This window comes from Chionomys nivalis, chromosome 11, assembly GCF_950005125.1.
Source record: "Chionomys nivalis chromosome 11, mChiNiv1.1, whole genome shotgun sequence".
Classification (NCBI taxonomy): domain Eukaryota; kingdom Metazoa; phylum Chordata; class Mammalia; order Rodentia; family Cricetidae; genus Chionomys; species Chionomys nivalis.
The window spans coordinates 40,117,262-40,131,327 of record NC_080096.1 but is presented as its reverse complement, the minus strand read 5'-3'; the positions used below and the strand labels follow the sequence as shown (position 1 = coordinate 40,131,327).

Genomic DNA, 14,066 nt, shown 5'->3' with positions numbered 1-14,066 from the left:
CATTCAGTAAGAAACGCATGTGTGCTGGAGGAGAAACTACCCAAACACCGTTCGCAAACTGCATGTTTAAGCAGCTGAAGCTTTTGAATCGGACTTTCTGCGTTGCGGTGGCGTCTCACTGTATCATGTCTAATGCCTATCAAGTTTCTGTTTATTTTCTGTAGTTGGCTCAACCATTCTTTTGGTGGGCATAGAAAAGGTCTCCTGTTCTTTTCTATTACTAGTGGCTCTAAACTATTAAACTAACGGAGTTTTTTTCTGGGTGGGATGGGATGGGGCAGAAGAGAGGGAGGGGAGTATAGGCATGCACATGGGAAGGGGTGGAGAGGGAGGGAGAGGGAAATGCAGGCACACATGGGGAGGGGTGGGGAGGGAGGGGGAGTATAGGCACACATGGGAAGGGGTGGGGAGGGAGGGAGGGAAGGAGGAACGGAGAGGGGGGAGTACAGGCACTCATGGGAAGGGGTGGAGAGGGAGGGAGAGGGAAATGCAGGCACACATGGGTAGGAGTGGGGAGGGAGGGGTGAGTATAGGCACACATGGGGGAGGGGGGAGGAGGGAGGGCGGAGGAGCACAGGCACACATAGGATGCTGTACGTACATGGATGTTGTAGGGGAGTTGTCAGGAGTGTATGCTCTTCTACATGTTAGGGATCAAGTGCAGCTGCCAGGCTTGCACAGCAAGTGCCTCACCCACCAAGCCATCTTCCCAGCTGACTGCTGATTCTCAGTGGGACTAGCCCGGTCATGCGTGAGGAAGCAGGAGTGTTGCTGATAGCGTACAGGGATAGTGCCCTTTGGATAGTAAGTGAGGCCGTGCTTAACACTGTGCATATCTTTGGACTTAGGAAATTATCCCAAGGCTATAAAATATGAATAAATGTAAGATAGGTGATCACAACATGACTGTTTTTCTCTTTTCTAAACAATTTTTCACTATAACTTATATGGAATAAAGTATGGACAGCCGTGAAATAGGAACTACATGGTCAAGACAATTATTTATTGGAAGAGTATTTTCATACCTGGCCTGTAACAAAATGACTTGTATCAGACTATGCTTCTGCCTTGGTCTGTCTTATGCTGTTGCTGTCCAGAACCTGAGCAGAGGTCTTGTATACTGAACAGAATTTATGACTTGTTCTGGAGGCTATAGCTGTGAAATTCGAGGGCATCTGGCGGCAGTTTTCTTGCCGCTTCATGTCGTGGCAGAAGGCTGCGTAGCTGGGGCATTAAATAGGGCAAGAGAGAGCAAGAGGGTGCCAGTCCACTCTGTGTGATGCTGACTAGTCTCCCACTACAAGAAACCCTCTCCCCAGACAAAGGCGTTATCCACGCATGCGAGCAGAGCCCCTGTGAGATAAACACCTGCTATAGAGTCAGCTCTTACTACCACACAGCAGGAATTAAAGTTCAACATGGTGGGCTTTAGGGGTGGGGTGCATTTAATCCTTAAAGACATTAAAGAGTCACCAAGCAGCCAGGATCTGAAAGGTCAGCGTATGGGAGAGAAGAACAGTGCACTGAGGTGACGGTGACACTGGGTGCCACACCTTCCTGTCAGGTATTCACCGTTTGCAAGGCATGTAGAACACTCACGGAGCCTTTTGCAGCCTTACTGTGTGTGTAGCCTCTCGGTCGGAGTTTAGGGCCCCAGGACAGCCAGAGCCTGAAAGGCCACTCCCAGGGAGACAGAGACGCTGAATCTGTCATCCTGCGTTGCTTTTTCTGCCCCTCATGTTTGCTGGTGCAGAAGAGGTGTAGGCAAGGGGCGAGAATGTGGACAGAGCCTGACAGTTAGAGGCCAAGAAGCTAGACAAGCTTTCCATGGCTTTGCGTTCTAGGAAGACAGATACTAAAGTTCAGAGTCCAGAAGGAGGAGCCTGACATCTCATGCCTCCAATCGGAACCCCTGAAGGGGAGCACCCTACAAGAAAGGATGAGCTAGACGCATGGCAACAGAAAGCCAAGGCTACACAGAGATTGATAGGACCAAAAGTGGGGAAACACAGCACGGGTTCAGAAGTGGTCCAGATGCTGGTGTTATTAGACATAGGAACATGAACAGGGTAGGATAGAATAGCAGAATTAAAATAAGGGGGATGAATGTCAACGAGAATGTGTTGTGTATGGGGCAGGTGGATGGAGTTGAGTCCTGTGTTTTTTGCTCTGCCAATGCAGGAAAAAAAAAGCTTACCTATTAGACAGTAATATGTCAAGGTAACCATGAAAAGTAGAGCAAGGCGTATCTGATGAGCTGACAGAGGCAGAAAACAGAGTCATAAAAGCCACTTAATATGAAAGAAGTTGAGGATGAAGAAGAAAAAAAATACAGAATAGGTAGAACAAATAGGTTAATAGTAAAATTTTAGATTTAATTCAGAACATATGGTAATTACATTGAATATAAGTGGTGTGAATGGACTAAAATCACATTAGAAAGACTGCCAGAGTGCATAAAGATTGCTTCATAGGATATTGTATTAACAAGGTCTTTTTGGCTGTAAAAGGTGTTAAACACTGTAAGAATCAACCTGTTCTCAAGTGCTGAGAACTGCTCCCCTGTTCTGCTTGAGGTTCCTGAGTTTCTGATTTTGTCCTCACGCCAATTCTCTTTGTGACCTAATAGCTCCTCCTTGAACAAGATGGCTTCAACCAGTTCCCAGTGCTACCCATATCCGCAGGCAAGAGAAGCGAGGATGCTCTCTCCTGGTTGTGAAGTAGAAGCTCCAGGCTTCTGACCTAAACCAACTTGTGCTCAATGTCTGTGCTAGTCCCTAGCTGAGAGGACTAGACCACGCTGATTGGCACGGGGGTAAGGCAGAGGGCAGATGCAGTGCACAGTGCCTGCCGTGCGTTAGGATCTGCACTGGGTACCTCGTGTCGTGTGGCAATGGTCTCAGCTTCACATGCTGTGCCATAAAAAAGAGGAAGCGTGTGCTCTTCACAAGGTCTCAGAGCTGGTCAATGACAAAGCATCTGCCAGCAGACCTTCCTTTCTCGTTTTCAAGCTTTGTAGATAGGGTTCATCTTCTTTCCTGTCTCTATCATCAAGGGGAAGGGGCAGATTGGATACTGGGGTTGTGGCCTAAGCATTTCTCTTCCTCCAGGTTCATGTGTTGCATCCTAGCCCCCAGTGTGGCTGCATTTGCAGTAGAGAAGTGATAAGGTTAGGTGGGCTTATAAGTGTAGGGTCCTGACGAGCAGAACTAGTGTGTTAATAAACACTGGAATGCTCGCCACTCTCTTTCTGTGAGCATGTGCCAAGGCCAGGCCATGTGAGCCCGTGGTGAGAAAGTAGTGTCTGCAAGCCATGAAAAATAGCCTTCACCAGAACCCAGACTGCCTGGGTCTTCAATCTAAGCCTTCTAGTCTCTACACTTTTGAAGAACATAAAATTCAATTGTCCAACCACTTTGGCTGTGTGCTTCTTGTAACACTTGCAGGAAACTCACATGGGGACTGTGTTGGACTGTGCTTGTTGTTACAGCTGCTGGAGACTCACACATGGGGAGAGCGATGGGCTGTGTGCTTGTTGTAACAGTCGCTGGAGACTCACACACTGGGACAGTGATGGGCTGTGTGCTTGTTGTAACAACAGCCACATGAGACTCACACACCGGGAGAGTGACAGGTTCTGTTCTTGTTGTAACAGCCACGTGAGAATCGCACATCAGGAGAGTGATGGGTCACATCTTCTCTCCATGGTCTTGATAAAGAGCAGCCTTCCTGGTATGGTGGAGCTTGCCTTGTATGCTGACAGTTGTTTACCGTGGCGTGACCATAGACACATCTCATACTCTGCCTGTGTCATGGGCAGAGCCAAGGACTACACAGGACAGATAACAGGAATGTCATTAACTTTGGTATTTATTCATCATTACATGGAAAAAACAGAACAAGAAGATATGTTGATCATTTTATCATTCTGATTTTTACAAGTAAAAGCAGTATGCAGATATATGGAAAGGAACTGCCGAGCTCTTTCTTTCTTTCTTTCTTTCTTTCTTTCTTTCTTTCTTTCTTTCTTTCTTTCTTTCTTTCTGACTGTTTTCTCCTTGTTCAGTGTGGCTCTCTGGCTAGTAGCCACTGACTTTTTCATTATTGTCTATCTTCATTTTTTTTTTTTATTTTTACAATTAGTACATAAGAATGTGAGGAAAGAATTTGCCCTTCCATGTGTCTGTATGCCAGCATGTTTATGTTCACGTGTGTAACCATCTTGGGCTGTCCATGGCCTGTCTGGTCTGGGATAGAGCTGCGGCTTTGCTCAGTTTCTGTGGCCGTGCCATCTTGAGGTGAGCTGGCTCAGGTTTTATTGGCCTGAGTCCCTATAAATCTAGCTTAGCTTTAAAGGGGAATTTATGGGGTTCTTGTGGTCTGGGATAAGAGACGATGGGCGGCTTTAAGCCTGAAGCAAGACTTCAGCCATCAGGAGCTGCTGCTGTGGAGGCCCTGTCCAGGTTACAGGCCCCCTGGTAGCCATGAATACCCCAACACTCCAGTAAGTGAGTGGGCCTCGGCTTTCTGTCTTGCTCAGATGCAGAGAAACCTGGCCTTCTGTTCCTTGCTGCTTCTCCTCCAGTTGACCCAGCTGCACGTCGGGGTCCCACGTGTTAAGAAAAGAGGCTCTTCTGTGCCTCTTCTCTGTCCCCTTAGGTGAGCTCCTCACTGGGCCTGGAATAGGAGCCCCGAGTCCTCTGTGCTCTGTGATGCCTCTGCTGCTTACTGCTCAGAGGGGGAAGCTGAGGCGCAGCATAGCCTGTGCTCACTCACACTCCTGGGGAAGGGCTGCTGGCAAGGCGCCTGGCCTGAGGCTGCTCTTCTGTGCTCACTGACGCTCTCTGCTCAGGAGAGCAGCCTTTATCCCCATGCCTGTCAAGAGACCAAAACACAGGGGCCTTTTTCAGAATGCCAGCTGCACCAGAAGCCACGCCAGGGGTCCTGCGTGCATTGTCTCCTCCAGTGTGCACAGCCACCCCTCAGCTGAGATTCTGAACCCCATTTTGCATAGGAAGAATCAGATGTAGAGGGGGAAGCCATCCAGAAAGGCAATCAATGGTGGACTTGGACTTTACCTTCGGTGTGTGTGCTGAGGTTGTTCAGTTCCCCTAAGTAACACTGTCTGACAGAGGAGGCACTGGAGCGGACTTGTATGGGGAAGGTTGGGCCAGTTCACAGCTGGAGCTAGGCCTGCTAACAGCAGTTCTGAGACCAAGATCTTTGTCCTGGGGCTATGGCAGGCTTTTGTGGGAGGTGGAGCTTTAACTGTTCCTACAAGCCAGTGTGCAGCACAGCCAGTGTGTGTGTGTGTGTGTAGGAGATATAATCCAGCTCTAGGGATAGAGATGAGATGTGAAGTGTGGGACCTGGGCCATGTGCACAGGGGCCCTTGTGTGGCAGCTACTCACAGGACTGCTAGGAGCTGGGCATGGTGGGGGAGCTGAAAGAGGGCTGAGACCAGAGGACGTCCTGGAGGAGAGGAACTTCCAGGGGTCTCTGGACTGGTAAGGACATGCCCTAGCACAACATTGTGAGAATGAGCCGTAACACCCAGATGGATGGGTGAACCCAGGCTGTGGGGCCCTAGGGCCAAGCTGGAGCCCCATCCATCAGTGTGCCCACCAGGGCTAGCCTTGTGCTGAGTGGTTGACTTTCCGTTGTCAGTGCTACCCTTAAATGTTTCCCCACTTCACAGATGTAGAAAAGGATAGCAGTTCTGGGTTGAATCCTTGGCTCCTAACGGCCGTGGTTGTCTTTCTTATCGTGTGATAAAAAATATCTGTCCAAACTTAAGGAAGTTTAAAGTTTCAGCTTACAGTTCCAGGCCATGACTGACAAGACAACATGGAGGCAGAAGAATGAGGTAGCTATTCATGTCATGGCAGCAGAGAGCTTGAGCCAGAAGCCAAGCCTCACAGTAACCCTCAAAAGCCTGTCCCAATGTTTCACAACCTCCTAAAACTGTACCACTGGCTGGGGACCAAGGTTTCAAATATATGGGCCTGTGAGGGACATTTCATACTCAAACCATCACATCCCAAGAGCCAAGGATCTGTCTTCCTAATTAAGTTCTGAGGTGCAGCCCCTCTCCTTTCTGTGTTGTTTGGGTTCTTCCATGGCAGGGTGGAGTAGCCGTGGCTCCCCAGTCAGCCGCTGGTTGTCTACTGGTTTGCAGAAATACTTGGCTGACTAGGTGGCTAAGTCACCAGGCACTTCTGACCTCTGCACTTGCTGTGTGGACTTGGGCAGCTTACTTGCTGCTCTGAGCCTGCCTACCAGCTCCTGAGGACTGCATTGAGTCTCACAGTAGAGTGTGAAGATTTGATGTAGCCTGTCCCTGGTCTGGTAGCTGGTTGGTTCTAAGAACTTGCTTGTTGGAAAACAGAAATCAGTTATCACGTAGGCTTTTCTGGTCCCTGCACATGGCTGGAGGTTACTATAGGAGGCGCCCCGGGCCTTGGATGCTGAGGGTGGCAGGTTTCAGCCCAGTAGAATGTTCTCGTGGGAGTCACTTTGGGTGTGGTTCTACTTTATATTCAGGGGATTATGGTAACGTGCAAGGCTTCTGGGTATACCATGAGAGCCATTTCCTTCAGACTGGTCACTGGGGCTTCATTCAGGCTACTGAACCCTGCGTTTGATGAACCCTGAGTCTGGGGTTTGTCCTTCAGAGTCTGGCTTTGGACCATCTAGACCTGGCCTGCCTAGGGATGAACTGCTTCTCAGAGCCCTGCCTGAGCTCCAGGAAGCACAGCACAAGCAACTAGCATCATTCTTACTCTTTGAGTGTTCAGTATAAGCTAAGACTCCGTCATATGTGTCTCCTTTGTCACCACAACCCTGTGAAGTAGGTGTCATGCAAGAAATCCGAGGCCAGGCCAGGAAAGCAGACCCATTTCTTACCTAGCTTCAGAAGTGTGAGTCCATGCTCTGCTGATCCTTTTCCCTTTGGAGCCTGTTTCTTTGTACACTCACAGAACAGATGACCAGGTCCAGCCCTGACTCTGAAGGATTTCTCACCATTTGTCAAGGGGCTTCTTGTGCCTGGAGAAAGTCAGGAAGTAAGGTCCATTCTTGGCTTTCATGGCCTAGAAGGAAACACAGCTACTCTGTGCCCAACTTTATCTGGATACTCCTACATTAGGGCCACAGGGTACTAGACAGACAGCTCCCATCCTCCCTCCTGGAGACAAACATGAACAGGAGCAGGCCTACTCTGGGTCTCGTGACGCCCGTGGGGATGGAGAAAAAGACTCCACCAGAGAGGAGATGGTGCCTACATTTGTTCTGTAGATGTATCTCTGTGGAAGAGATGGCAGCCTGAGGTTCGATGTCCAGCCTTTGAGGAAGCAGGAGACCTAGAGCAGTTTGGCATGGACTAGAGCTCCAGCTGTGCCAGTGGTTGCTAGGTGACCTTAGGTGACCAGTCGTCGACTCTGATGCTCAGCTCTGCCAAGTTCAGAGGTCAGATCTTCACGCTGGGCCTAGTGGAGGACAGGAGGCAAGGACTTGAGCAGGCTTGCAGCAGCAGCTAATGCCAACTTTGACCTCAGAGCCTCTCCCTTTCTTTCCAGCATCACTTCTTTGTTTATTGCTGGGAGGGCTCTCCCGGACTCCAGCAGAGAAGCAGCTAAAAGGTCCAACCATTCCTTCATCTACTGTTTGTTGCTGATGACTCTAATCAGCTCAGTCTGTCTTTCCTGTGTGACCTTGGCAAAACAGTTAACCCTATTCTGTCTACATTTACTGTTTGGGAACATTTGTTCGGGGCAGATGAGGGGGGGTGGGACAGACAGAACAATACTTGGGTTTCAAAGTCCAAGAGGTCGGGGCTTGGATTGTGTCCCTGAGCCTGGTCAGAGGCCTTCTATCTCTTCAGCAGAGCTGGGAAAACAAAACAACAACAATAAAAACTGTTTCAAGCCTGCCCTCGGATGGGTACCAGGAGGCTTGAAGAGGAAGGACTGGATACATGCAAGGCCTATCACCACTCCTCCCCGGGCCTGTCCCCATTGTTCCTTAAGTCCACCTTCCTTCTCTGCATTCCGCTTGCAGGAGGAAGTACATGACCCAGATGGCTCTGAATTTCTGGAAGGAAGCTTAGAACCACCCTAACCTCCAGGATCTGGGAGAGATCCTGGCAGAACAGCCCCCGTGATGCTCTCTGCTCCAAATGCCATTAGTGGTCATAAAATTATCCACAGTTTTTGGAGGCCAGTCCCAGGGTTTGCCTCAGTGGGACAATAAAATCGCATGCAGAAACGATCTGGAAAAGGCGAGGACGGCCAAGCAGAGTCGGAGTTAAATGAGCTGCAGCCTGCTCTCATTAACTCAGGCCATTCACATTTGTTACCAGGGATTTCTTTTTAATTAAAAAACAACCAAGTTATTAAAGCATAACCCTAAGAAGGGCTGACTGGGCAGCCGCCGAATCCAGCGGAGCGAGCGGTCCACGCAGCAGGACAGGCCGGTGCCGCCAGGGAAATGGCGTGGAACAGATGTTATTTGGAGCACTCACCCAACCCAGGGCCTTGAAAGTTGTGCCTTCTCATCTGTACACTGTAAAGTGCTGTTCAGAACTGCCGAGAGTTAGTACTGTCTGTCATAGCGACCTGGTCTCAGCCCAACTAGGACTGGAAGTGCTGTCTTAAAAGGCCACTCCTAATCACACAGAAGTTACGGTGTGGGGCTGGGGCTGGCAGATTCGGGACAAGAACACAGCACAGATTTCTAGTTGTGGGCTCTTGGGTGATCAATGTAATTTGCATGAGCCTCAGTTTCCCCATGTATTGAAATAAGTATACTCACATCCCCTGGCAGGCAGCGGGGAATTCATGGCTTGTATGTAGTAGATCATATGTGGCCTCATTGCTGTCCTTGTCCTTAGCTTAGGGGTTTCCTGTTTCTTTGCTCAGGGTTAGCAGTACCTAGACTACTTGGACAGTCAGTATAACATTTTGCCACGTCTCTGAGGCATTTTAATCTTTCAAAGTGCTGCATAACCCAAGAGTACTCTTCTTTCCTGGGGCTCCTGCAGGTGCTAGCACTGTGGTACCCAGAGGAGCAGAGGGTCAGTGCACATCGGGACGGGTCTGAGTTGTAGAATGGGTTCTGGGAAGTGAAGAGGCTCATGCCATGATCCTCATGTTCCAAAGCATTACTCCCAGAAGTGACAGGGCATAAAGCTGAAAGGAATATTTTCCAGATTAATTGCCCTTGCCCATAGATGAGCATCTGTAGTTGAGGGGTGGTGAGAGAGGCTTATAGCAAGCATATCTGACATTTGTGTTCACGTTACGGGGTTTTTAGGGCCATTTCATGTACAGCCTCAACTGAGGCAGTCACAGAACCTATAAGCAGACAAGAGTGTAGAGAATAGGATAGCTGGGCCATCAGAGAACCACAGGACACAGAGATGAGTAACCATACTGTCTGTGGTGTGATGGGATCTTGAAGCAGTATAGAGTAGGCTTTAGTATAAAGTGCCCCTAGATGATAAAGTTGGACAGACACTACCTTCTTGACACATGTACCCCAAACACCTCCACTTCCAGGGCCCCCTGCTGCAGCATCGCCTCCCAACCTCTGAGGCACACCCAGGATGGCAACTCCCAAGTCCGGCATGTTAGAACCCAAGCCCCTGCCCAGCATCTGAGTTCCCACTCTGACGTGGTTGTAGATAACAGTCGAAGGGCATTGAGGAACCATCACTGGCTCACCAGTGTGTCTCACTCCTAGAACAGTGTCTGACTGACAGAATTCACTGTTTGCCGACAGTCATTCAAGCAATGGAGCTTAGCATGCACACCTGAGAACTGACGGTTTTTAATCACAGATTCTGCCAAGTGATTCTGGGAACCAAATAAGATGTCCCAGGCCTCAAATGCAGCAAGGCGTTCAGATGGCTTCAGGGCTCTGTCCTCTCCCCAAGCTCCCTGGTAGCTGTTCATTCACCTGTCTCCTCTTTCCTGTTGTTTCCACCTAGTGAATGGGAGCTACGGACACTGCCCAGAGAAGAGCCTGCTGGACCTGGACCTGCCCGAGGGTCCCAGCCCCTCCTGCCACCAGGGTCTGTTTCTCCCTGCAGGGACCTCACCTCCCCGGGATCATCCCCCTGTCTGCGAGAGGCTGCTTCATTTCCCCCACCCTAACAGGTATGTGTCCATCCCTTCCACCTCACCTAGTCTGCCTGGCTAACGGGTCACACAGAGAAACTGAGACGCAAAGGGACCAGGACGTGTCTGAGTCAGTTGGCACAGAGATGCCTAGTGCAGGCCCTCCTTGTTTTGTCAAGAGATCCCAGGGGACACAAAGATGGCTTCAGTGAGGTGCATGTCCCTGTTTCACAGGCTGAGGTGGCTCTATGTGCATGTTTTTTGGGGTGCACACTACTGATCCTTGAGGGCAGCATGCCTGGAGCCCACTTCATGGGCATGTGGCTCTGGATACCGGCCCAGATCCTAGTTTGTGCTCCATTGCTCCACCAGCGACATAGTGCCTGCCCTGTGTCCAGTGCTGGGCCAGTGCTGGTGTCCTTGGGGGTCGGGGCAAGGATCCCCATTCCAGGAGTGTTGAACATTACTAAATAGGAGAACACTGAGACTTTTGATTTCCTGTGGCCTTCTCTGATATCAGCAAGGCTTCTGTTTTGAAAGAGTTAATTCATTTGGTCAGGCTGTCATAATAAATGTCATAGATTGGGTGGCTTAAATAAAAGACATTTATTTCTCACAGTTCTGGGGGGCTGGAAGCCCAAGATCAAGGGTTGATAGGTGTTGTTTCCCCTGGCCTGTCCCCTTGACTGACAGGCAGTCACATGGCCAACTCTTTATCTCTGGGGTCTCTGCTCCTATCTTATAAAGGAATCAGACATATTGTCGTAAGGGCCTTCATAACCCTATGTATGTAGTTTAATTTCATGCTTAAGGCCCTGTCTCCAAATGTAGACTTCTGACATAAATTGGGAGAGGCTCGTCTAGCCCATAACAGGAATAAGTATCTCTTAGGCTTCAAGTTGCCTGTTAGTTAGTGATAGTCACGTGTTTCTGTTGCCTGGATTAGTCCCCGATGATGTGGCAGGACATGTTCCTGGGGGTGGAAAGGGGAGATGAATTTTATGTTGGACTGTGTGGGCTGTTTGTTGCTTTAATTTTGCTATTAAAAAAAAACCCAGAAGCATCATTTATTCCTTTGAGTATCATTTTGACAGTACCAGGCACAGGAGAGTCTGTATCAGAATTCTCTTGCTGGTTCAGTGTTGGCTACACAACCTCTGATTGGCTGGATCTGAGCCGACACTTTTAGTTCCCCTCATCTTCTCAGAGAACATGGCCCCATTCTAGACCATACCCGAGTCCAGACCTGCCTCTGCAGTGGGCCTCCCTCTGTATTCTGTTGTCCTTCCTGTCTCTAGCCCTTGCTCTTCCGCCTGGCTTGGTCACCTTGCCTGCAGCCTAGTTCCCAGTGCTGATGAGTCACTGTCTCACTGGGTCCCACAGACCTGGGCCCAGGTCCCCCTGCTGTCAAGTGGCCGTCATGGAGTACTTACCAAATGGAAACTGAGGCAGGGAGAATGTGTCACTCATGTCACTAGCCCATTGACGTCTATCTGTGAGGCAGTGCAGAGGTTTAAGTAACGTTAGCAATATCCCAATTTTGACATTTCTGTGCTTAATATAGGTGTCCTCCCTACCCTCACTGTGGTCAGTATAATGTTTGAATGAGATCCTGTCTCACTTCTATCACTAGGTCTGGGGAAAGATACCTAGCCTCTAGAGCCCCTTTCTTGATCTGTAAAGTACAAAGAGAAGCACGCAGTAAAGAGGCCTCATAGAACCAGGAGGCCTCGGCATCAGGCCCCAGCTTCCTGTCTCTACGCTACCCCTGTGACCTCCTGGCTCTGTGCTGAGTGGGCCCACATGTTCACAACACGAGGCCACGGCCTTTTGAAGCCCCTCCCCCGACTCTCTGTATTGCTGACTGCCAATATTTCTTAGCAGAATCATCACATACCACTGAGTAAAGAGACCTCAGCTGAGGCTATGGGCTTTGAGGACACAGAGACTGAGCCCCTAGATGTGAAGACCTCCCCTCACAATACCTCTATTGCAAAAACTGATGGCTCAAGTTGAACAGCTTCACAAAGAGCCCAAGACAACGATCCAAAGGAGGTCTATGCCCTTGACTTAGAATGTTGATGCCCTAAAGAAATGATACGGTTCTCCCAGTCAGCATGGTGGTAGGATGCTGGCTTCCCAGGAACGGCATTGTGAGCTTGCTGGAATTCTGACTCATAAAGACCCAGCCGTCTGCTCTTGCTCCATCACCTTTGGCTTTGCTATTGCGAGCATGTTTAAAACAGGAGGCACATGTCCTTTAAAGCTTTGCTCCTGTACCAGATAGAACTTAGTACTCATCATTCCACTGTTAAGATATGAGTCAGCTTGCAGGGGTGGGGTACCTGGTGCATCTGCCTCTTAGCCACTGTGCACTCAGGGCCCTGGGCTCACAAATTCTAGAGAGATTATAGAGCTCAGAACCACCTGCCAGGCCACCCAGGGACAGGGAGAAAAAGCCAGACCCTGCCACACCCTTGAGACCTCAGGCTGGAACCTCACAGTCTTCCCACAGAGGACATTCTGATTACTGTCAGTTACATTCCTAATGCAGTCAGATGCTGCAGCCTTTGTCAGTTCATTGACCTGGAGCCATTTGTAAAAGCTCCAGACTGGTGCTTCCCACTGCCCTGTCTGCCAGCATTGTGCCCCACTAAAGCGGCAGCTATGATGTCATTTCTCTAAATTTTGTAAAGTCCCTACTTTCCTATTGACTCTTTCAGTAGAACTTGCTGCTGGCTGTGGCAGTCCCAGTGTCCCCACCCCTGGGCACGGGATGTGCATTTGCTCCTCAGCAGAGATGCTGAGGGAGAAGCGCCCAGTGGGAAGTTGTTTAGTGTCTAAGAGACAGGCATGTCCCGCGGGCCTCCATTCAAGGAGAGCTTGCAGTCAGTTCTGCACAGGAGATGGAAACTGGGCTCCTGGTCCAGGCCTGGCACTGACTTGCTACTGCATGATGGCCCAGGCCCTCAAGCCTCAGGTCCTACTTCCCCCACTGATCCTGAGTGATCTAGGGTGAGAGGCCAAGCTCTGAGTGCCTCCAGCTCTGGCATCATCTAAGCTCCTGGAGCCAGAGGGGCAGGGACTAGTTCTCAAGGCAGTCTTAGCGAGCTCAGTTCTGCCTGTGGGAGCCATGGGAAGTGGTCTTGTAGAAGCAGTAATAATGGTACCATGGCCTAACCCTCTCCTTCCCAGGGTGCTAACCCTTAAACCCAGCCATCACCCTCTTGGTTCTCCATGTAGTGGTGTGGTTCTTGTCTCACAGAGGAGGAAGCAGAGCCAGACAGGGCAATGCTAGTCAGGCTCTGAGCATAGGACCAGGCCTCCAGGTCCTAGATCAACTGGTCAGGTGCTTCTGCCAGTGTCACCCTCCAGGTCTCTCCCATCTTCAGTCTTCTGGTGACAGTCTCACCCTGACGTTTCTGTCTGTATCCTACCCTGTCACCACCCGCGGTGGTGGACGGGTCTGTGCAGAAATTCCTTTGCCTCCCTGAGCATGGCCTCCTGTAAAGGGGGTGGAAGAACTATCCCCCACTGGGGAAACTGCGGACCAGTCACATGGTAAAGATGGCCTCTGTGGCTAGCCCACATCCTGCCATTTTCATGATCAGGAACAGAATTGTTTGGCTATTGCTGAGGATAGAGGCCCCAAACTTGCCCAGAGTGAAGCAATTTGCTCGACTTTGCCATCTAGAATGGAGCTGACCTCAACCTCAGACTTGGTCTCCTATCTCCCATGTTCCTCCCCAGAACTGCAGCTCCACATACTCACATCTGAGCTCAAAATTCTGGGGCACCCTAAGACTCCTGTCCCCTCACTCTGTGCCTCAAGCTCCCACCCCGTCACACCAGCCATGGAAAGACAGGCTAGGTAGGGCTAGATGTCATTAAATGAAGTAAAGATTACAAGAAATTAAAATTCCAAGGGGCATGTAAGTAGAATTTAAA

The 14,066-nt window shown here is 49.9% G+C and overlaps 1 protein-coding gene across 2 annotated transcripts in view; it reads left to right on the top strand.

The window, feature by feature from the left end:
* The window catches only part of Glis1 (GLIS family zinc finger 1), a 187,921-nt gene that overhangs the window by 106,273 nt on the left and 67,582 nt on the right, over positions 1-14,066 (top strand). For both annotated transcript variants that reach the window (XM_057784900.1, XM_057784899.1), the window contains exon 2: positions 9,989-10,157. In XM_057784900.1, coding sequence (XP_057640883.1) covers positions 9,989-10,157 — 169 coding nt within the window. The remainder of the gene's footprint in view (positions 1-9,988; positions 10,158-14,066) is intronic.